Here is a 24,178-nt window from a genome sequence, read left to right on the forward strand (position 1 = left end):
AGGCTTAAAATATAGAAGGCACCTATGTGGATGACAATGATAGTGCTTAAAAGTAAGTCCTTTAAAGGCAAAGCCCATGCTTTAACTGTCTTTGTACTGAATTTTGGAAGAGTTGTTAAAAAGCCACATGGTCCAGCAGCATGTGCTTTGCGTGAATAGCTACAGCACGTCCAGCCCGTGCCTGAATACATCTTCTTGGCAGGAGCTACCTTCTGTGGCATCTCTTTCCAACTCTGTGCAATTCTCTCTGCTTAGCAGAAAGTCATATTGCAGCAAATGCCATCCCTGGTACTGTCCATGTGTAATTGTAGTTCTACTGCTTAGGGCCATCAATATGACTGGAAATTCAGTAAAGTGACTTGGGCATAGGAAACATTCAATAAAAGTGCAGAGCACTGCACCGAATCGTGAGAACTTGACATTAAGTTTTTCAATTGGGACTTCAGACAAAAATATACCCTGGACTCACTTTTTAGAAGTGCCATTTTAGGGCCTGTGACTATCTGCATATATAAGTAGAAATGACATTTATGTAGCTTTGCGGCTTTAAATGAGACTCTTTGGGGACTTCCTTTTCTGAAGATGGGGCATGAGAAATTAAAAAGGCAACTGTGAATTGGGTATACAGTGCTTGCAATCATATTTTTTGATATTTTACTGCCCCCATCCTACCCCACCCTGCGACAGTACTGCTCCTGATACCTCATGTCTCTGGGTCATGAATCCGATATTTCTTTGTGACCCAAACCTTCAAGTTCCTAAAAGAACTTCATGTTAAATAGGTTTCCTCGTTTTGCTTTATGACCCTACATGTGTTTTCTCTGATCATATGATAGCTTCAAGGGAAATATCTACAAAAGAAAATGGGACTGGCCAGTGCCTCCCAACAGTGAGTTCTAGAGTCACTACAACGACTGTTAGAGACAGTAGGTAGGCCCATGTACCCCTTCACAAAACATCCGTATTTATCTTATAAACCAAATTATCCAGTAACTTTGGCTGTAAATAGGGTAATCGCCCTAACTGTCCCTTTTCCCAGTCTCCTCCCATAGGACGTTAGTACTTTCAAATTTCTCATTCTTATGAATTCTTGGGAGGGATCCAGGGTAATTTGTATACCTATGAGTTTGATTTGCCAGGTCTGGTGGTTACTCCTACTGAGGTGGGCTTCCTCCTCTAGCATACTGTTTAGAGAGAGGGACAGTGCCTTCAATAATTAATGCTTGCTCCAGCTGGGCTACATCCTTGACTCTACCAGGAAATATGGTCTCTCACTGGGAACTAGTCTTGTTTTGAGGAGATGCTGCAGTGTACTCAATAATTCCCTCCTCTAATAACTGAGATGTCTTCACTGAGTTGTGTTCATTATTCTTGGCTCTTTCTTCCCCAAAGGTAAATTCTTTATACCTTTGTGTACATAAACTTCTTCATGGCCCTCCCTCCAGTTCACAAGCTTAAGCCCAGGGGACTCCTGCAGTGGCTTTCAGTAACTTTCACTTCTTTGCAGCACTCTCTCAGAGGAGCAGGGTTAAAGACTATTGATTCTGGTGAGCACATTAATTATCCCATATGATTCCTATTATTATCTTAAGACCCTGGAAGCAAATGAGTTTTCATCATATTCCCCCAGGGTGCCTGTAGTTTGATTTTTAGGCTGTAATTGAATGTGATACTTTCCTTGCAGACCAGTGCAAACATTTAGAAGTAGCATGATATCATGAGAAGAGTATTATACTAGGAGTCAGATCATCTGAGATCTATTCTTAGCTCTTCCTTTTACTAGCCTTGAAGCATTTATTCATCCATTCTGCAGCATTTATTGACCTTGTGATATCCTAGACACCTTATAAGGTATTGTGAATATAAAAATGAATTACGCACTTAGTGATTCCTAACCCTGCTTATGCGTTAGACCAGGGGTCATCAGACTGTGGCCTGCAGGCCAAATCTGATTCAACTTCTGTTTTTGTAGATAAAATTTTATTGAAATATAGCCAGGCTCATTCATTTACATTTGCCTATGGTTGCTTTTCATGTTGGAACAACAGAGTGAAAGTTGAGACAGAGAGCCTATAAGCCCCAAAGCCTAAAATGTTTACTATCTACCTCTTTATTGAAATATTTTGCTGATCCCAAAATTAGACTCATCATAGAGAAGATTTAAAAAAGAAATCATTGCCTATGTTCCACCACAGATTTGGAATGGGGGTTTGGGAGTTGGACCAAGAACCAATGTTTTTAAAAAGCATCCCAGATGAATATAATGTGCAGCTAGAGTTAAGAGACATGAATAGCTCTGATCTCTACTCTGGAGGAGTATATGAGCCTTATTGGAGAGAAGAAGCTTATAAAAGTTAATAAAGGTACAGTGGATGAATCTGTAATGGAAACAAAGTTCCGTGAGGGACTGCATAGGGAGCATTTTACTTCATTAGGGAAGTTTTCACAGAAAGACATTTAAACAGATTCTTGAAGGATAAACCACTAGTGGGCAAGATCTACTAAGGCTGGTGATAAGGAAAGAAGAAATAGAGAGAAAAGCATGTTCAGAGGCATGTAGGTATGAAAGAGCATGGTCCATATGAGGAATGATCAGAAGCTCGATGTGGCCAGAACACTGAGAGGGAAGGAAGGGTGGGATTATAGGCTGTAAAACCAAAAGAGTAAGGGGCAAGACTGGGAAGAGCTTTTTATGCTAAGAGGTTTGTAATTTATTGTGTTAACTTTCATTTAGAAGTTGAATGGAAATTTGAGCCTTTTTAGCCCTCCATTTTTCCATCTTTAGAATGAGTAGTTAGCTGAAATGATTGCCAAGATCCTGTAGCTTTCTGGGGCCCCTAGGTGGCTCAGTCAGACAATTAAGTATCTGCCTTGGGCTTAGGTCCTGATCCTGGGTCTTGGCATCCAGCCCTGCATCTGCATCCAGCTCCCTGCTCAGTGGGGAGCCTGCTTCTCCCTCCTCCCTGCTCATGCTCTCTCTGTCTTTCTCTCTCAAATAAATAAATAAAATCTTAAAAAAATATAATATAACTTTCTCATGTTATATCAATTACTTCTTTTGATACTCTCAGGACTGGGAACATAGTTCGGGTTATATATAGGAATAGCATGACTTCTGTAATTGTAGGTCACCTGACTATCTCCTATAATTGCTCCATTTATTTTAATAGTACAAATGAGAGCACTACTATTTTGTGGATTCACTACAAGGGCTTGAGAAAGCAGACTTCTGGAGGAGAAATACCATGCCTGGCCAATGCATTAAGGCCCTTCATAAAGAGTATTTCGTAATAATAAAATATTTGTAAAATAGTTTATGTTCCATGCACAGAGGCGCTGTAAACTGGGGACAGTCTTATTGTAAAAATTCTTCCCAATTAGCACTAGTGCCTATTATGGCTTACCATGTGTAAGTCTTTACACTCAAAACTTGGTGTGTGAATTGCTGTGGAAGTTCTTCAGTATGCTATCTTACTGGGGCACCAGGGTGGCTCAGTGGTTGAGTGTCTGCCTTTGGCTCATTTTGTGATCCCAGGTCTTGGGATCAAGTCCCACATCAAACTCAGAGGAGCCTCTGCCTATATCTCTGCCTCTCTTTTTGTGTCTCTCATGAATAAATAAATAAATAAATAAATAAATAAAATAAAAAAAATATATGCTGTCTTACTACTATTTTACAGTTTCTCTCTTATATCAGGTCTCTATATTGTAATTTCATCTCTGTTCAGACACTTACTGGGGTAGCTATATCTCTATTTATAGCTCTAATAAACTGCATGTTATTGGTTTCATGTCTTTAAGTGAAGGTATTCAAGTTCTGGTATATGCGAATATTTTATTTACCTTTTAGGGTCTCCCCAAGTATAGAGAATAGCCAATGAATCAAAAAAACAATATATGATTGGCTCAAACTATAAAGATTCCAAGACTCTGAGGTAGCTAGATTTGTATTTTCTGATTCATTTTATCAAATGCTGGTAGATGAAGCACTGAAAATTTCTAAATATATTTAGAATGTTGCAAATTGAAATATACAGACATCTTTGAAATTCTAGCAAGAGCTGTTGGAAAAAAAATGTTTATGGTTTCTGAACATCATTAGAACAACAAACATTCCTATTAAAGGAGATGTTTCGAATACTTTTAAAAAATGCTTTTCAATTAGAAATTATTGCCCTCTCCCCAACAATGAAACTTAGAGAGAAACTCTAGAATATTGGCCACTATTGACCTCTTTGCCCTCCTTTTTCTTCACAGACATTGATGAGTGTGCTGAAGGGCGCCATTACTGCCGTGAGAATACGATGTGTGTTAACACCCCAGGTTCTTTCATGTGCATCTGCAAAACTGGATACATCAGAATTGATGATTATTCATGTACAGGTAAAGAGTGACTATGAAATAAAATATTCTTATGCCTGGAATTTACTTTTAAAAGTTCCTTTTAACTCTAATTTTTTGGAGAAGCATGCCATAAATATTCCCTTACAACAAAACAAATAAAGGAAAAGCACATCTCCTTGATCTGGTAGTTAATTCTGAATCTGTTCTAAGGAAAGGAATACCTGCTTACTCTGGGTAAATTTTATACTCCCCATTAGGAAAGTAAAGAAAAACTAGAGAACCAAATTAAAATTATGCTAATTTTATACCTAAACAGTGTTTACACTCAAAACTTACATGAATTCTATGGCAAATGTGAAAAACAACCCTTAAATAATATTTCCTTTATGTGGCAGTAGATTTTTGCATAGAAGAAGAATAACATAAATAATGTGATGTTTTCAGAAAGTTTCTTGGAGTGCTAGGAAATGGGAATATTAAAGAAAATCAGGCTCCTTCATGCCTCTGGGAAATGCAGCTGAGTACATCAAAAAAATTTTACTTACGTTTGTTTTAGGAACTATAACTCCTTACCTCCCAGAGTTCTGTTCAGGGATATCTTGATATCTCGAGTGTTAGTAATGTTTAAAGTTGGTCCTGGGGTAAGATAACCTATTGACTTCATATTCTGTGAGTTCCTACCTGTAGAATATGAAAGAAAATGGTGCTAGACAAGTAGCTTGAAGCTATAGGGTTTGAGGAAATGTTGTTGTGAAGTAAGACATTTCTTTGGATTTCCTTTTTTTTTAATAGAATAATCTTAAAAATAAATAAGTTTTAGGAAAACATGTAGAATCATAAAACCAGAGAACATTTAAAAATATTATTCTTGTCACTTTTTACCCTCCCTGTCACTTTCTACCTCCAACTTGATAATTTTTCTCAAATGGACGTACAAATAATACTTAGAGGTTTCCAAGGAAAGAGACTCTATAACACTCCAGTAAAAATATGAATCTATCTAATAAAAGTGTCACCTTGTGCCTTTGTACTAAAGTGCACTCTTCTAAGTTTTCATTACAGTGACCGTAATGTGTACTATTTGATATCTTGTTTATCAGTTAAAGCAAAGGGCAGGTCCTTCCTCTAAATTCAAATATAGTATTTATATAAAAACAAAATGTTGGATATAAGGAATAATGAGAAGTGACCTTCCAATCTATGGAGAATAACCAAAGATATTTTGAAAGTAGAATATATATTTAATATAGAGTTGCCAGTGGGTTTACAAATTCTTGCTTTTTTTTCTTGGTCAATTTATTCTAAACATTTCCACATAATGGGACCAATTCTGCACTTTTTCATTAGACAAAACTTAATCATATTGAGTGGTAGACTTTCTTGAAGGTGGTCTGCAGACATATTTTTCAGTGTAAAAAAAAGAATATAAACAAATCTTAACAAATACATGGAGAATAAAATACAGTTTGCTGTATTATCGGTAATAGCAATGAATCTGAGTTCCAATGTATTTGTTAACCATGACAAAAATCTTAGTAAAACTATTGCGTCTCCGAGAGCTATTTCAAGATGTGCTTATTAAAAACGAGTGCTAGCAGTTTTCAAGGAGTCTGCTGATTCCTTGGCATGAAAGACTTAAAAAGCTTTCTACATTTTTATACTTCCTAGCGATCCTTTTTGTTTTTCTTATATTCATAAAAAGTGTTCAAGATTGTAAGTAAGTAAAAAAAAAAGATTGTAAGTAAGAATACATGACACATAATTTGGCCTACTGTTGAATGAGGAGTGTTTCTTCGGGGCAGGGTATTTTCAAGAGCTTCATTTTCATTCCAAGCCTGACTGTTGGCTGTAAATCCAAGGAATAGTTGAGCTGTCATCCCTTACAGAGAATCTCCTGCTTTGGCTTTACCTCTCTCAGTGTATTTTCCTTCCAAATAAAATCCCGCAAATTACTATTTGTTTTTGACTACTTAGGGAGGATTTTCCATTAAGATTGCAAAGTAGGTAATGATATAAATGAAATATCCCTTCGTAGGAATGCCAACGAAGGCCAAGATCATTTTAAGAAAAGCTGTTCAGGCCATGATTTTTGTGTCTAAAGAACCGAAGCCAAGAATTTCAATATCGGGCAGGTGATAGAATATATTTCCTTAATGATGCACCAGCATATCCAGCTAGTACCAGTATCTCTATGCTTCCACTTAAAGAAGGATTTCTTGCACTTAAACTTTCTGTATACTATGGGTAGGTCTACAAATCTATACGTGAAAGGGAATATGAGTGGATTTTATTTTGTAGTCCAAAGTGAGGCGATCTTTTATGTTAGACCATACAGGGTCAGCACATATTCAGGTCCCTGTAGAGGGAATGAATGTTTAAATTCTCCCTCTTTGAATCTATCCCTCCACACTTTAACGTTAGCGTCTGTGCGAAAGGCTTCAAGAAATGATTCCTCTAATTGGGGTTTGCCTTGCAGCCGAAGGTATCTAGGCTGTACCTTTTCAAGAGCTCCCCTAAGAACAGAGTAGGACCTTATTTCTCTGAGAAAGATTGGGATTTATTTTCGTGAATTTAGAAACAGACATCCACATACTTGCAGTAGTAGGTCCTCCAGAATGAATGTCAAGACACCACTGCAGAGCCATTCTCTGATGTTTGTGGCTGAGCTCTTGGAGTTCTAAATTTGTTTTGCCTTTGGATCCTTACCCTTCCTTCCTGTTGAAGAGCCCTCTGCCATAACATTGCTGACATTCTCAGCACAGAACCCAGCAGACTGTCAAAGTTGCTTGCCCCATCTGAAAATTAATTATTCTAATTTAAAGAAGAATCTAAGAGCAATACATGTTACTTTATAGTCAAGAGCTTTGATCAATAAAAGAAGCCTTTTTTGCTTTTATAACCCTGTAGCTCTTGCATAGAAATTATGTGTGCTACAGTGTAATTACCTTCCATAGTTCGTAGAATTGCATCATTTTTTTTCTTTCAGTTTCAGACAGTTTGAGTTGTATTTTCCTCATGATCATAGAATTTTGGAGATAGAAGAATTCTTAAAGATAATCTAGTCCAGTCTCCTAACTTTCACATGTGGGAAAATAGACTCAGAGAGATTTATTGCCTTGCCTATGGCTATAGAGTTACTGAGAGGCAAAAAGGGGGCCAGAAGATAAGCTTCCTTATTCTTAGTCCTCATATTATTCACCATGTGTTTAATTGGCCACTATACAAAAATAAATAAAGGGAAAGATTCATATTTCGTATAGAAATACATTATTTAATTTATAATGTTTAGTAATTAAACTGCTTTTCTTATAGATTGTTCTGGTTCATTAGCTGCAATTCTAAGAGGAATCTTTCCCCTATAGATCTTATAATGATAATCCCAAATCAGAATTCAGTAGAAAAAATATAAATCACCATTTTCTGGGCCTCTGACTCAATTATACAGTCACACTAATGACTCAGTGGCACAAATGATATAGCAGTTTAAGCTCTTCTAAACCCATTAATATTTTTCTTCCAGCGACAGTGTTACTTATTTATTTTTCTAATTAATGCTCCATAATCTTGTTCCTTCTCACTTTCTTTCCTATTCTCATAGAGGAAAGAATAGGTATACCTACAAGGAAAGAAAGATGAGAAAGAAGGAAAGAAGGAGGGAGAGAGGGCAGGGACAAGGAAGGGAGGAAAGAAAGGAGGGAGGAAGGAGGAAAAAGGATGGGGGAGAGAAGGGAAGGAGAAGAGTTTGGTTCACATGAGCTAAGATGTCAGAAGTCCACTCTTCAGTATCTCTAATTGCAAAAGTAACTTAATTTTTATGCGTAACAAAGTTTCTTGGTTACCGATTTGGCCTAATAGCTTTTTTGGTTCACTCTTACAAGGATTGATTGAATTGGGCAAATCTTTTTGAGTTTTACTGGACACCCCTTCCTGGAACTGGTGTCGTAGAATAGACAAAGAGTAAAATGTCTCTGGAAACAAAAGCAGAATCCAAGAATTGTGGAATTATCAAAGGATAACAATATTTTGAGTGAAAAGGCATTCATTTTAGAGCTTCCTGCTATATCTCTCTGCTCTGATTACTATAATTTAAAAATGGAATTCTGATTCTTTTTTTTTTTTTGTGTATGTGTTGATGAACTTGTGACCTTCCCACTGTCATGTAGTTCTTTAGAGTGGGAACAGGAAATTGGGAAGGACAGACTGTAGAAGGGACGGAAAAAGTCTTGCCCGCGTAGAAGAAAACTGATCCTTTGGGCAGTGGTTATCCAATGAGGGCAGTTTTGCCCCCCTACCTGACAGAGGTGTTTGGCAGTGTCTGGAGATATTTTGGTTATCACAACTGTGGGGAAGGCGGCTGCTACTGGCATCTGGTGGGTAGAGACCAGACAGAGATGATACTAAACATCCTATAATATTATTATTCAGCTAGTTATCCTGTTGAGTAGGTACCTTATTTTCCTAGGATCCTTTCAACTGGAAGCTTTTCTCTGGTTACTTTCCAACTGAGTCATTAATCTTCACACTGCTCAGGACACTCACTACAAGGTAGCTCCCCATAAGAAAGAATTATATGACCCAAAATATCGATAGTGCCAAAGATGAGAAATCTCACTTTAGGGTCAGCTGATTGAAATTGTAAAAGGTACACTTTTCTTTTTAACTTTTCCTTTTTCTTTTTCAAGTTTCCCTTAGACCCTGTATAGTGATGCCTTCTCTCACTTTTTATGGTGTCCTGTGTTCTTTTACTGGCTCTTGACCTTCACAGTAAGGCCCACTGTCCCCCCCATTCTTCCTCCTCTTTTCTCTTCTTAAAAACCTCATTTTAGATGAACCTAGGAGAACGGTTCTCCATAGTAAAATTTCAGGCCCAGCAGGGGGGCGGAGAGGATTCCTTAGGGAGCCCCTGAAATTACACTATCCTGATGCTTCCCCTGTATGCTTTCTGCTGACCTGACCGCTTCTGTTTCTCCAGGATCTTCTGATGCTGGCTTTGGTCCATGTTGCATATCACAGAAGGTCCAGAAAGTGTTTAAACACAGAAATTTTACTAGACACTTCATTTTTGCTGTTAAACAAAGAGCCTCCTCTGGTGTTCCCCAAGGAATTTTACTTCTGAAAGTACTTAACTTTTATAGCATTGAATACTCCTAGTGCTTACATTTTATGATCTTATTGTTATAGTTACTTCTTTTTCTCTAACATGGTCAATACTGATTTTTTTTTTAAAATCATCACTACCATCCTGTTTGTCAGGCTTGTTTAGTTAAGTGATTATGAAGAAAGAGTCGTGAATTTGATGATGATATTAAGTTTTCTCCTTTTGTCTTTTTTACTATGAGTTCCCTCGCATTTTAAAGTCTTGGATACAATTGTCATGCACAGAAGGTTACAGAGAAAGATTTACTACTGTGCAACTAGAGCGAAGATTTTAAGTCAGTTGTAACCCATGCGTGCCCCTTCCTCAAATAACTGATGTGTGTATGTGTGTTTCTTTAAAATTTCCTATAAAGCAATGCTAGAAAAGGGAAGTAGCTTAAAGTTTTTAAAGAGATGATATTTTGGAAAGGCATCAATAACATTATTCTTTTAATTTTTTAAAATATTTCGTTTATTTATTTATTTGAGAGAGAGAGAGAGCATGCACGCACAAAGCGGGGTGAGGGGTAGAGGGAGAAGCAGACTCCCCACTGGACAGGGAGGTCTATATGGGCCTCGATCCCAGGACCCTGAGCCAAAGGCAGACACTTACTGAGCTACCTGGGCGCCCACATTATTCTCTCATATTCTGCATTCCTCCCAAAAGATTTTAAGCTGGAACTGGTAATTTATTGTATGGATGGACAGTAACTTCATTATCAGCTATTTAAAAATACCTCTCGATGGATTTGTCAAAATCACAAGTGCAGAACAAGACAGAGAATTCACTCTGTGTATATTATGATAATTATTAGTACGTACATAGTAAAGGAAGTAAAATACTGTGGACAATGGCAGAGAGGATGGGGCGCCAGAGAAGTGCAGGTCAGAGAGAACAATGATAACAGGAAGTGAAAATATGCATATCAGCATTCACAAACACACAGAAAAAAAAAACATTCTAAATAAACGAGGTTATTTTGGTTGTAAAATGCCTTCGTACTTTATCTTTAGTAAAATGCCTAGCACAGAAGAAATCTTTAATAAATGTTAGCTACCATCATTGTTGTTGTTCCAGTTATAATTAGACAAGCTATCCTCTTGATAAAAGGTCTTATTTCCCTGGGACCTTTTAAACTGGGCACTTCTGTCTGGTTACTTCTCAAATGAGTTATTATTTTTCAGAAAATACATAGCTTTGCTGGAACAATGCATTCAAAGTGTTCTTGTTTGTTCGACTGTACTTATTATGCGACTGTGGAAACGGGCTTAAAAAAAGAAAGAGAAGCCTTGATATAGCTAAGGGGCACTTTCTAGGGAATTAGAAAACTCCTTCTGTAGGTGGATGCGTTGTACTTCCTAAGATGGGGGGTTTCCTATTGCTCTCATGAATGAGCATTAGATTGGGGTGCTCTGGGGCTACCTACATGCATCCAGGGCCCTATGAGGATACTAATCTGCTCAGAGTATAGAATATGACCTCTAAATAATTAGTGAGTCTGCTCAGTTCTCAAGCATAGCAGATTTTATGAGCTCGGCTGCTTCTATGTGGATTTCTTTTCTAAAGAATCACAATCAGCAATCAGACAATCCTACCATCTGGCCACTAGTTGCCATGACTATTGGGAAGGACTTCTGCATTTTTATGAACAACCACTCTAAAATTTTCTTCTCCCAGAATCACCATTGGAAAATATGATAAAATTATACATTTCACGAAATATGAAAATCCGACAATTTTGGGCTTTAAGATCTAAAATATGGCCCCTAATGCTAGAAGATACTTTATTCATTTCCTGTGGTTCACTGTATCTGATTATGCTGTGTAGTTATTGTTGAGAAATTTGAAAATATAAACATGATCACAAAAGCACATTAAAATACCAAGCCCCAGGACTCAAAGAATTAATAGTAAAAAGCAACTTCAAGCAAACATAATCAAGAAAACATCTCTAGGAGAATGTGTAGTGTGGTTACTAGGAAGGGTTAATGTTTGGAAAACTTCAGGGCACGTTTAGAAAACTTGCAGAGAACAGAAGTGAGTCATGTCTGTGCAGTTAGTGAGGAGGCCAAGGCAATGTGCTTATCTCTTTTCTGAAACACATATGTGCATGCATACAATTAGCAGTCAGCTCAAAATGGAACAGGCTCAAAGGCTCAGGGAGCTGAATTGCCTTTTTAAAGATGAAAAGCTTGGAAAGGAGACTGTTCTATCTGAATCTGTCAGTGAGTGGGGGAAGCATACCAGCTCCAATATAGCAGTTTCCAGGCTCGTCAGAGTCTTTATGCAGACTCTCAGTGCAACCATTGTATCCATGTATGACCTCCAGCCTGGCCATGGTTTGATCATCAGAGCACTCAGTGGTCGTGTCTACACGAGCTTGCCTCTGTGCAAGCTCACCTGAGCACTGAGATGATGGGAGCTGCCTCATTAGCCAGCCTCACCTGCTTTCACTTGGTTAGTAAACCCTAGTTCACCTTTGTCCCAAATAGATGTATTATTTGGGTTTTATTTTGAGATTTTTATATGAAAAGCACAGAGTTAAAAACTCACATAGGGGAATAAAAAGATTATACATGCCAGGAGTGTAATAATAGCGGTGTCTTAGCAACAGACACCTGTGGAGGACAGTATTCTCGGAGTTGAAGTTCAACAGATGCCTTTCATTTCCTTCTTTGATTGTTGGCTTTGACATGCTAGCCAGTAAGAAAGTTCAACTTTCCTTCTGCTTCCTCACTCCTCTAGTGCTCCATGGAACAGAGTTCATCCTCCGGTCCTGCTGCCGATCTAATTTTGCAATGAGTGTGTGATCTGATGACATTGCCTTGTCTTGATGCTCTTCTTTTCTCCACTGTCCAGGAGGTCTCTGCATTGTCATATTCAGTCACGGGTTTGGGCTCAGAGGGTGAGTTTCTTCTCTCAAACCCAGAGCCCTGTCTCTCCTGTTCGCTTCTGCTACAGTGAGGCAGAGCCACACTGACTGGTCAAATAATACTTTCATCGTCTGTTGCCACCTATTTTAGTATTGGTACTTTCTTCATAAAACTTCTGATGCCATATAGGAGGATTCCTTTTACTCAAAGTTCTTTTCTCAAAGGAGTAACATTGTATTAGTTATCTACTGCTGCATAACAAACAGCTCCAAAACTTGGCAGCTTAAAATTACACACATTTATTGCTTCACAATGTCTGTGGGTCAGGAATCTGGGTGTGGAAATGCTCCTCTGCTATGATAGCCCTCTGCTGCAGGACCTCTTATAAGGCTGCCATCAAGGTGCCGACTGGGCTAAGGAGGGATTTTTTTTTCCAAGCTCACCTGTGTGATTGTTGGCGTAATCCATTCCTTACTGGCTGTTGTGTATAGATTGTCCTCCACCCTTACCATGTGGGCCTTTCCAACATGGCAGCATGCCTCATCAAAGCCAGTGAGTAACATCCTATTACTTTTGCTATTGTAAATCGGTTAGAAGCAAATCACTAGGTACAGCCCATACTAAAGGGAGGGGGTTATGCAGAGGCATGAATATCAGGAGGTGAAGATTGCTGGGGCCATCTTAAAGGCTGCCTACTACAAACATTGAATATTATAGTTAACTAACCCACTTCAGCTGAATACTGATAAAAGCACCAGGTTGAGGATAAAGGGAGAGAGAGAGGAGTAAAAGCGCGTTGTGTAAGACTTGTGAGTAAGTGATTGTGAAAAACTCATGAGATGTCACAGATTCCTCTCAGTTTTCTTTACACCTGAACTTTGATACGGGTGTATGGTAAGGTTATTGTCCAATCTAATAGACGAAAATAGTATAAGTGAATCGTTGTAGTACATTGTCATCCGTTCTGTAACAAAGAAATGTGCAGACAGCTGTGGGGAGCCCAGAAGTGACAGTGAATAATCTGGCTTTTGCCTGTCTATGGGCAGCCATCACCATATGACATTTAAATTGAGGTTTTTAAAGGATGAACAGACATTTCAGGAGAGGAAGAAGTGAGAGACAACATTTCAGGATGGAGGAAGAGTAAGTACTAAAGTATAGGTTCTTGTATAATAGCAAGTTTAGTGTGAATGGAATTGTAAGAGATAAAGCCAGAAAATCTTGTAGAAAATTCTAAGACACAATGTACACTTTCCGAAACATTTCATTCAGTCTGTGCACGTTCTAATTGAGATGTATGTTGAAGAGTCAGTGCTTTATTTTTTCTTTTATGTTTTTTTTCCTTTTTTTTTTTTTGCCCAGGAGTTGTTTATTAAATTGATCATACTTCTAACAATCGGTGCAGACCTAGAATCAAGGTGATATGGTATTTCATTTCAAAGAAGACAGAATGCTTTGTTGGTGTTTCTGGAACTCCATGAAAGTAAATTGTCAGTGTGGCCTAATGAGAACTGATTTTAGAATTTTTCTAGAATAAAATCATAACCATTAAGTTGCTACCTGCAGCATTTTTATACAATGGATTTGCATACACATGTCCATTAAATGTTATGAAATGCAACAGCGACAAAAGCAAGACTAAGGAAATGGCTTAGAAGTCCACAGGGTCTCTCTTGTTAGTGCATCCACTTCAAATCATAATCTCCTTAGACCCCCTCTTCTCCATGAACATTTTGTGGCATTTTAGCTTCCAGATACTAGCTCATTCATGCTTAGGTTTGAGTCCTTGTTCTGCTATCTACTAGCTGTGACCTTGAGCAACTTGTCTAACATCTTAGCCTATTTCTGCATCTTTTTTAAAAATTTTATTTATTTATTCATGAGAGACAGAGAGGCGGAGACACAGGCAGAAGGAGAAGCCTGCGGGGAGCCTGATGCGGGACCCGATCCCGGGACTCAAAGATTGCACCCTGGGCTGAAGGCAGGCGCTCAACTGCTGAGCCACCCCAGGGAGCCCTATTTCTGCATCTTTAAAGTGGAATGATATAACTTACCTTACATGCTGTTTTTAGAATTAAATGAGATGACGTATGCAAAGTAATGAGTGTGACAGCTGGAACAGTGTGCAGTTATAAGTAGGAGTTGTTATTATGTACCTATTTGTGGTAAGCAGAATAGTGGCCCTCCAAAGATATCCACATCCAAATCCCCAATATCTGTGAATATGTTACCTAACATGGCAAAAGAGACTTTGCAGACCTAATTAAGGTTAAAGACAGGGATATGAGGAGATTATCCTGTGTTATCTGGTTGGGCTCAACCTAATCACATGAGTCCTTACAAAAGAACTTTCCTGACTGTTGTCAGAGGAAGATGGGACTCTAGAAGAATGGTCAGAGAGTTACAACATTACTGGCTTCGAAGATGGACGTGGGACCATGAGTAGCTGGAAAAGGCAGGAGAACAGAGCCTGTAGAAAGGAATGCAGCCCTGCAGACAACTTGATTTTAGCCTGATAGACCTATGTCAGACTTCTGACCTATAGAAGTATAAAGTAATGAATTTATGTTGTTTCAAGCCACTGAGTTTAGAATGCTTTGTTATGACAACAAAAGAAAAAAAAAAACCTAATTCACTATTATTGCTAGATAACTAGTTGAATAGTCCTCAACTATATTCTACAATGATTCTCGGGGATCCCTGGGTGGCTCAGCGCTTTGGTGCCTGCCTTTGGCCCAGGGCACAATCCTGGAGTCCCAGGATTGAGTCCCGCATCGGGCTCCCAGCATGGAGCCTGCTTCTCCCTCCTCCTGTGTCTCTGTGTGTGTGTCTCTCTCTCTATGTCTATCATAAATAAATAAATAAATAAATAAATAAATAAATAAATAAATAAATAAATAACTTCACAATCTCTTTGCCAGTTGTTGAGGAGCAATAATTCAATTCTAATAATTCGAGGGTAAGTCTGGTGTTTATGGGGACATGAAGTGATAGTCTGTTGGGAAGGTGGGGATCTAGTTCATATTTATGCCCAAATTCCTCACTTTAATGATTGGGGTGCTTTTCTCATATTTGGTTTTGGTGTAAAAGTTAAGGATGCTCATTATTTTTAAAACACTTTCCTAGTTGGCTTTTAATGAACACAAACACACCAACGCAAAAAATTATGCAGAAGTAGACCGTACATTTACCCCAAACATAGTAGGTCAAATGCTGATGTAGTATCTTTCTCATCTGCCTCCTTTTAAAAGATTCTGAACTTAATAATATGGAGGAAGTTGGCAGACAATAATTTGGAAAGCACTGTTTTAAAAATTCATTTATAGACTGAGGTGAATGTTGAAGGATTGCTGCTGCCATAGATCCTCTGCGTGGAGTGCAGGGTTGCTGAGAATGACCTTTTCATTCAAGAAGGCTCCATGACAGCAAGACTATCTCTGAGTCACAAATTAGTGACCTGTGGGCTACAGTTGGCTCTCGGGGACAATATATTTGGCTTTGGAAACATTTTAGTGGTTCAACATTTAAACAGTCAAAAGATTTCATTATGAAAATCAGGATTTCTAGCCAGATTTCCAGATTGTTCTCCATTAGTTCTGGGTCGGTATCATTGCAGCCCTCTTAGAAGTCCTTTCCAGTTTACCACACTCTCGTCTCCCAGTCAATCAGACTCCACAGCTCCAGTAAGAAAACTCATGTTTGGATACTAGAATTCTTACAGCCAGTCTGCCCCATCCATCTGCTTTGCCTTTCTGACTCATGAATTAGAGTATTTTTCGTTTGCAACCTATGATTTATAGTATTAGGTGAGCATAAATATAGCCATCTTAAGCCATGGATATTTTAATATAGAAATAATGTCAAAAGTTTGGCTTCTTTATGATCCATGACTCTATTCAACCCATAAGTCACATTGATATAAACCCCAGAAGAACCATCAGACATATCAGTAAATTTGGAACTCATCGATATTGATTTTCTTTGTGAAATTAAATTATAATAAACTTAAGTAGTAATGTCATAAGGAGAACCTTTATGCCCTTCAAGTATTGGTCAGATACTTGGCCAATTTTTTTAAAACTCCTAAAAATTTTAGCATATTACAAAGTTCATAACAGAACAAATTGTTTAGACCAAAAACACATATAATTTGTTGATAAACTAGAAAAGGTCCATGGAAGTAAAACCGTTGAATACTGGATGTTGTTTTGTTTTCTAGTCGTCTGTCTATTCATTGACAGATGTTGTATCTCTCAGAAGGGGTAGCAGTCAATGTCTGATAAGGAGGTGATGGCATATTACATATAATGTAATCATCAAAGAGAATACAACATGTGGATTGAATTTGCAGGATTTCCCTGTGAGTTAGTGAAAGAGGACATGTTACTGTTTGCAAGTCTTCCTCTGGAGGAGCTGGCCTGGGGCCATAGGCCTTAGTTTGGCTGATATAAATGATGCTTTGGATTTTGTTTGGCTTCTCTTTGCACATATTACAATTTGTGGTATTACCTACCTCTCCTTTAGTGGTAAAACTTGCCACATTTTTATGCAGAATTTGATGAATACATTGATAAGCAACTGACAACGCATGGGGTCAAGAGCCCTAGCAGCTGTCTACCACCTGCCTTGTGATCAAAGGCAACTCCCAACCTTTCTGAATCTCAGTTTCCTGTCAGCAAACAGGGGGAAAATATGAGTTGTTGTGTGTAGTCATGGCTTTTAGTTGCAAGGAATAGGAAAAACTTGGCTGTCTTAAGCATCAAGGGATTTCCTAAAAAGAATACATACAAAGTTCAAAGAGCAATCTGGAAAATGTACAGAGATCAAGGCATCTCTGGAATCTTCAACACCGCAACAGTTTTCTCAGGATGGAGGGATCACACTATGTCACCCCTGCTGCTGGGGGCCACTGCCAGATGCTGTGTGAGGACACAAAACACTGAAAATGAATGCTAATGATCTCTTTGCTTTCCCATTACCCATTCTGTGCTTGAAATTCCTAGGCAGAAGCATGTAGTTGTTTTAGTTTATGTCACATGGCCATGTATTTGCCAAGTGGCAGGAGCTTGGCTGGGAGAGAACATGTCTTGCCTTCTTTCGGCTTCCGTAGCAGGAGGGGTATCCTGCTTCCTACCTAGATTCACACAATGGATGTTGTTTCCAGAATAGAGAGGCAGTTGAGATGCTGGATGGGGGCGAGGAGCAGGAGAAAGAGAGAGAGAAAGAGGGAGGTGATGATGAGAGATGATGCTGAGGGGCACCCGGGTGTCTCAGTCAGTTAAGTGTCCAACTCTTGGTCTCAGCTTGAGTCTTGATCTTAGGGTTGTGAGTTCAAGCCCGGCAAGTTCAAGCCCTGTGTTGGGCTCCACACCCAGCATGGAGCCTACTTAAAAAAAAATGAGAGATAATGATGAGAGATAAAGAGAGATGAAGTGAGAAGAAAAGAATCTACATTGCCCTTACTCCTTAATCTGCTTGGTTGGCATGGGTTTCTATGCTAATAAGACTTTAGAAAATAGAATACCATAGACCTTTCGAAGCATTATAAAAATATAAGTTGGCTCTCTTATTCTCACTGTCCCTATCTCAGTTCAAACCTTCATTGTTTTTGTCCTGGACATTTTAGATACTCTACTGATAATCTCACTGTGTGTAATTTTTGGCCACATGATGACCTCAGCTTTATCAATGGCTCTGTCTTCCTATTCAGTGTGGTCATTTCCCTCTCTAGAAACTTCAGTGACTTTTCATTGCCCACAGAATAACATTCACACAGCTTAGCAAAGCAGTCTGTCTTTCCAGCTTCATGTCCAACTACGCCTTCTACAAATCACAGGCTGCTTCTGCTTTGCGAAACTATTATAGTGGAACACAATGGATACATACATAAGATACAACAATGCAGTGCAAAACTTGATAAGGGACCACACTATCCTACAAATGGCTGATGTAATTGGCACCCGCCCCCATTCTCAAACTGGGCAAACTAAAGGTCTTAGTTTTGGGGAGTAAGAAGGGGAGTAGGAAGTAACTGACCTACATCATCTGAGATTTTAGCAGTCCAATTCAGAGAATATCTAACTTTGCAAGAATTCAGCAGAGAACATGCCCTGAAGTGATCTAGCAGAGGACTTCAATTCCCCAACATGTGTCTGTCTCAGCATCTAGCCCTATAACCTCCCTGTCTGCTTCCGCCCACCTCTTCCACTATCCAGACATAGTGACCTGTGCAGCGGACTCTCCGCTCCCTTCTCGTCTCAGCCAAGAAAACTGAGTAGCTATATTGCCTGAAACCAGGAGCAGCAGCACCTGCCCCCTGCCCTTCCAGCCACATAATGTGGCACACAGTAACTGGACAACCAACCAAAAATAGTGTTTCTCAGTAACTTCATAATGTTGTTACTTTTATTTTACTCAATTGGATTTTTAGACTCCTCTTATTCTGTTATGGCAGGTTTTATTACACCATTTGCTGAGAATGTCTTTGTTGATGTGGTTTTTTTACTAGCCTAAACAGCTTTTTTTTTTTTTTTACCCTTTTCTTTGCTTATTGAAATGCTACTCACCTTCTATGCCTCAATAAACATGGTCTCACCTGTATGAAGTATCTTTGAATCTTCTCATTAGAAAATGTGAGTTATTTATCAGTTAATAGCATGAAGCTCAAGTGGATTTAGTATTTACCTTCCTATTCACAGTGTGACATTTTCAATAGATTTCTTCATCTGCATTTCTATAGCTCTTAATTAAATCTGTTTGGTTTAGTGGTTTTGTAGTTTACCCATCTGTCTTCTCCCATTAAATTACATGTTATTTGAAGATAGGCTTTGTGACTTTTTCATCCCCATCCCAGAATAAAACTTGATGAATTTCATAAATATTTCGTCAATCAATTAATTAAAATTGATAGCCTATCTCTATTAAAATGAGAGCAAACAAGTGATTGGCTAAAGCATTCACCTGATCAGTGCATTTTGTCTTTTCAGAAGTAGTTTCATCAATAGAATTTAAGAGTTGGCCTCAGGTTTGGACAGTATTGGTCTTAGAGTTAGACTGTATACTTATCATCTTGTGAATGCTTCCCTTGTGCTAGGTAGCTAAATATTATAATATCTCATGCTGCAGAGAACCCTCTGGATAGATGAGAAAGCTATGTCTTGGAAAGGTTGAGTAACTTGCTCAAATTCTCAATTATTGTAAGTGGGGAAACCCCATTCATATAAGAAGAGGAAATAACGTTTAGCTATTCTTTTCTTCCATCATTTTAAGGAAAGCAAAATTGTCCCCCAGAGTATGGATATGTGAGCAAAACATATAGTTGTGAAGTTTGGCTCCAAGTCTCACCATCTTCAGGTTCAAGTCCATCAGGTTTTGTATCAGAGCCAGTCCCAGTAGAATCGTGTAGGGGACTCTGCTACCCACTCCTAGGTACATCCTTGCATGCTTTTGGTTTCTAGTCATAGCCTCATATTCCTTCTAGATTTTAGAATGGGTGTGTGCTATTGTACTTTGGTATGTCGTCTATTACAGAACTGATAAAACCAGGCATTCATTAAACAATTAATTATTGAGCACCTATACATTAGGCATTTGCTAATAATAAGAGCTAACCTTTATGTTCACTATATGCAGGACACAGTGCTAAGTCCTTTTTTTAAAAAAAAAAATATTTATTTATTCATGGGAAACACAGAAAGGTAGAGACATAGGCAGAAGCAGAAGCAGGTTCCCTGTGAGAAGCCTGAGTGAGACTCAATCCTAGGACCCCGGAATCACGACCTGAGCCAAAGGCAGACACTCAACCACTGAGCCACCCAGGTGCTCCAGTGCTAAGCCCTTTATATGCATTTTCTCTTAACCATTTTGCAGCTCAGTATACTATTATCATCCGCATTTTACTCCTTTAGGAACTGAAACTAAAGAAGTTTAAATAACATCCCACATTTGTAAGCTTTTAAGTGATAGGACTGCTCAGGGAGGAGATAATTAAGTGTCCCAGTAGTATTTGACCTTCATGGATAAAGAGTGATTTTAAGCTCCATTCATTCAAGTTTTTCTGGTTTCTTTCCTTGCGGTGTCTTCTTTCCTTCATACTCAGTAGATAGTATAGTATTGTTCACACACATCACTCTGGAGCCAGACAACCTGAGTTTGAATCCTGTCTGTGCACCTTATTAGATGAGTGACCTTCAGCAGGTGACTTAACTCTCTCAGTGCCTCTGTTTCCTCGTCTATAAAAAGGGAATAGAAATAACACTATGTACTTCACATGCAACATGAGGATTGGATGAGTTTAATACACATGTAAGAAGTTGACAGCAGCCCCTGGCATAAGTGGTTTTCAAAAATATTAACTGCAATTTGGAGACATGTTCTTAGTGCTATGGATGATACAAATATAAGGAAGACCTATATCTTTGGGGACTTTATTATCTCAGAGGAGGTAGAAATATAGTCATTTATCACTTAATTGAAAACAAATAAAAGACAAAACGATTGCTAAACAGTTATAAGCAATGTGTTCCGGTCATTTGCTTGAATAAAATTATAAGGATGGATGCAAAATGAGGTGGGGGGAAGAAATGATGGGAAAATATTGGTTAGGAGTTAGGAAGTGAGGGGTATTTGAAGAAACCTGTCATTTACTAGCTGGGAAACTCAACCAGTTGCTCTACCTCCCTGAAGCTCTTTCTCTGTTGGTAAAATGGAAAAATTATACCCACTGTATAAAGGTATTGTCAAGATTAAAAGTACTAAATTTTTGAAGTGCCTACAACCACAGCTGTAAAATAGCGTATGCTTAGCCAGATATTATGATACTCTCTTCTCTTATTCAACTGTAAAAGAGATTACTGTACCCAAGGAGCAAGTTGAAATTCGGAATAGGAAAACATTTCTCTCCTAGTCTTACCCATCTTGGCCTCAGCCACCACACTTTTGGTACAGCTACAGGCATTGAGGACACTCTTGATTCCTTCCACACTCAATTCATCTGCATGCTCTTTGTTTAGGTTTTTAAATAGGAGCTCAAATCCAGACCCTTGTCTCTGTCTCCCTCCTATTATACAAGTCTAAGACACCCTATTAATGTTACCTCTCCTACCTTAGCTCATTCTCCTCTATGTCTTGCTTCTTATGCTTAGTCTCATTGACTTCTTTTTATGTTCTGGAAGAAATCCCAAACCTCTTTCTTCTTCAGTCTTATATCTTGTCTCTTTTACTTGAAATGCTTTCCTCTTTTCCTTTTGCACAATTGACTCTTCCTCATCTTTTAGGTTTTAAATATCCCTCCCACGCCCACTCTCAACAGCCTTTTTGCCATGCCCTGTGGTTCCCCATCATTTTACCTGCTGTGTTACCCTCTGCGGCTAATCCACAGAATCCCTTTCATGTGTTTTCCTTACTTATTGCCTATCTTTCCTTAACTCCTGTAAGCTCCTTGAAAGCGGGGGAAAATATCTCCTGGTTCTGCTTTGTTCATCACTGGGTTCCTAGAACAGTTCCTGGACTTGAATGAATATCGGTAGATATCTGAGTTTATTAATTCATTTAACAGAGATTTGTTGATTAACAAACAAGAGCATCAAATACATCGCATCGGAGTTCTAAGGAACATAAAGTGTATTAGGGAGTATGGAATTTTGTGTATGTATACACTTTACCTTGCTAAGTATAGGGTATCTGTGGGGTTTATTAGTGCCTTCCTAAGACTGATGATCAGATGATTCACCAGAAAGCTGAGCCTGAATTAAATTAAGACTCTTCTTCCTTTGTTACATCCAGGTGCCATACTTCCCTGATGCTATTTGAGGAGACATTCAGGATATGCCTTATAAATACTAGTAGGTGACAGCTGGGGTTCTTTGTCATTTCTTAAATACATTGCCTAGAATTTATCTCAGATATATTATCCAAAATTAAACTCAGTTACATGCCACACAATGAGCTCGTATCCCTGTCAATCCTGCTAGCATCTTACTCTTATTTATTGCTCTTTACTAAACCAAACCTGTTATGTCCATATTTTTTCTTCTACTGCAACATAATGACCTGAATGTGTTATTCCAAGATTATCCCAACAGAGAAATAGAATGAGTTTGTTCCTCTGTATGCATTAGCCTCTGAATTCCTAATATATCAATAGCTAAATCTTCCTCTGTATCAGTAGTAAATGCAGATTTGAGGCAATTTCAACCCAAATGTTTTTTCTGGCATTATTCCTTTCTAGTTGCTTTATCCTATCAGACATCTCCCTGATTAGATTATATTTTCTCTGGTGAATTTATTGATATTTTCCAAGTAGAAACTACTACCCGTGTTTCTAACCTTTTAAAACATTTTCTAAGTATTTTTAAAAGTTTAGATAAGCTTTTATTTTTAATTTTGCAAAATCTGTATGTCCTACACACATAATAGAACCAGCCCACCAAAATGAATTCAGATAAAAACCCTATTGAGTAAATAAATAAAATCTTAAAAAAAAAAAAAAAAAAAAGGCAGCCCTGGTGGCTCAGCGGTTTAGCGCCGCCTTCAGCCCAGGGCGTGATCCTGAAGACCTGGGATCAAGTCCCACGTCAAGCTCCCTGCATGGAGCCTGCTTCTCCCTCTGCCTGTGTCTGTACCTCTCTCTCCATCTGTGTCTCTTATCTTAAAAAAAAATAAAATGGGCAGCCCTGGTGGCTCAGAGGTTTAATGCCGCCTTTAGCCCAGGGTGTGATCCTGGAGACCTGGGATCGAGTCCCACATCGGGCTCCCTGCGTGGGGCCTGCTTCTCCCTCTGCCTGTGTCTCTGCCTCTCTCTCTCTCATGAATAAATAAATAAAATCTTTAAAAAGAAAAAAAAAAACAACCTTCTGAAATCCAGGGGAAAACAAATCATGTATTTAAAAAGCCTAACATTGGTGAATTCAAATGTACCATATTTACATGAAACCCTAAATTTGCTGCTTTCACATTGCTACATGTGTTCTTTTGTATATGAATCTTATTTTTTTTCTGATACAGATGTAATAGATATCTCCAGTAAAATAAATACAGAGAAGCCCAAAGAGGGAGAAAGGAAATTAAAATCTCCCAGTATCCCATCTCCTAGAGATACTGCTGGTTAATACTTTAGAAATAGTTTTATTCTTTTATCAGTGTATACAATATATGTGTACCTTTTTAAATTAAATTGGAATCATACTGTAATACTGTTTTTTTTGACTTTTAAAATTATTAATTTAGTAAAATATTTTCTCCTATACCAACAATACTTTACAACATAATTTATGATGATGGCATAACACTCTATAGAATAAATTCTAATTTATTTAGCCAGTCATGTAGAGTTGAAATTTTGATTTCAAAATGTCAGTCTCAGATAATATGTGGTGCAGGAATTTTTGTAAGCCTCTCTGCGATAATTTCCTTAGGATACGTTTCTAGAAATAGAAGAGAATGATTAGACCTAGGTTCTGTACATTTTTGTTGAGATATTGAGATATATAATATGAAATTGCCCTCTGAGAGTTCATACCAATTTATATTCACCAGCAGTATATGAGAAGGCTGGTTGTCTGAACTTTCATTTGTGCTGATACTTTTTCCCTTTTTTACCTATAAATTTTATAGGTTTGCAAAAATACCAAGATATACCTATCTTGGTATTTTTAAATGTCTTTTATTTACAATATGAATATTGTTCTATTATATGTATATTGCTTTTTGGTTTTCTTTTGTGTGTGTGTGTGAATTGTGTGCTCATAACCCTTAACCCTTTTATTTATTTTGGCTGCTGATATTTTTCTCATTGATTTCTAATAAATTATATGAGTTCTCAAAA

The 24,178-nt window shown here is 38.2% G+C and overlaps 1 protein-coding gene across 2 annotated transcripts in view; it reads left to right on the top strand.

Annotated features, from left to right (window-relative positions):
• The window catches only part of NELL2 (neural EGFL like 2), a 381,434-nt gene that overhangs the window by 231,621 nt on the left and 125,635 nt on the right, over positions 1-24,178 (top strand). For both annotated transcript variants that reach the window (XM_072798247.1, XM_072798246.1), the window contains exon 14: positions 4,258-4,383. In XM_072798247.1, the coding sequence (XP_072654348.1) occupies positions 4,258-4,383 (126 nt within the window). The remainder of the gene's footprint in view (positions 1-4,257; positions 4,384-24,178) is intronic.

Source organism: Canis lupus, chromosome 25 (genome assembly GCF_048164855.1).
Source record: "Canis lupus baileyi chromosome 25, mCanLup2.hap1, whole genome shotgun sequence".
Taxonomy (NCBI): domain Eukaryota; kingdom Metazoa; phylum Chordata; class Mammalia; order Carnivora; family Canidae; genus Canis; species Canis lupus.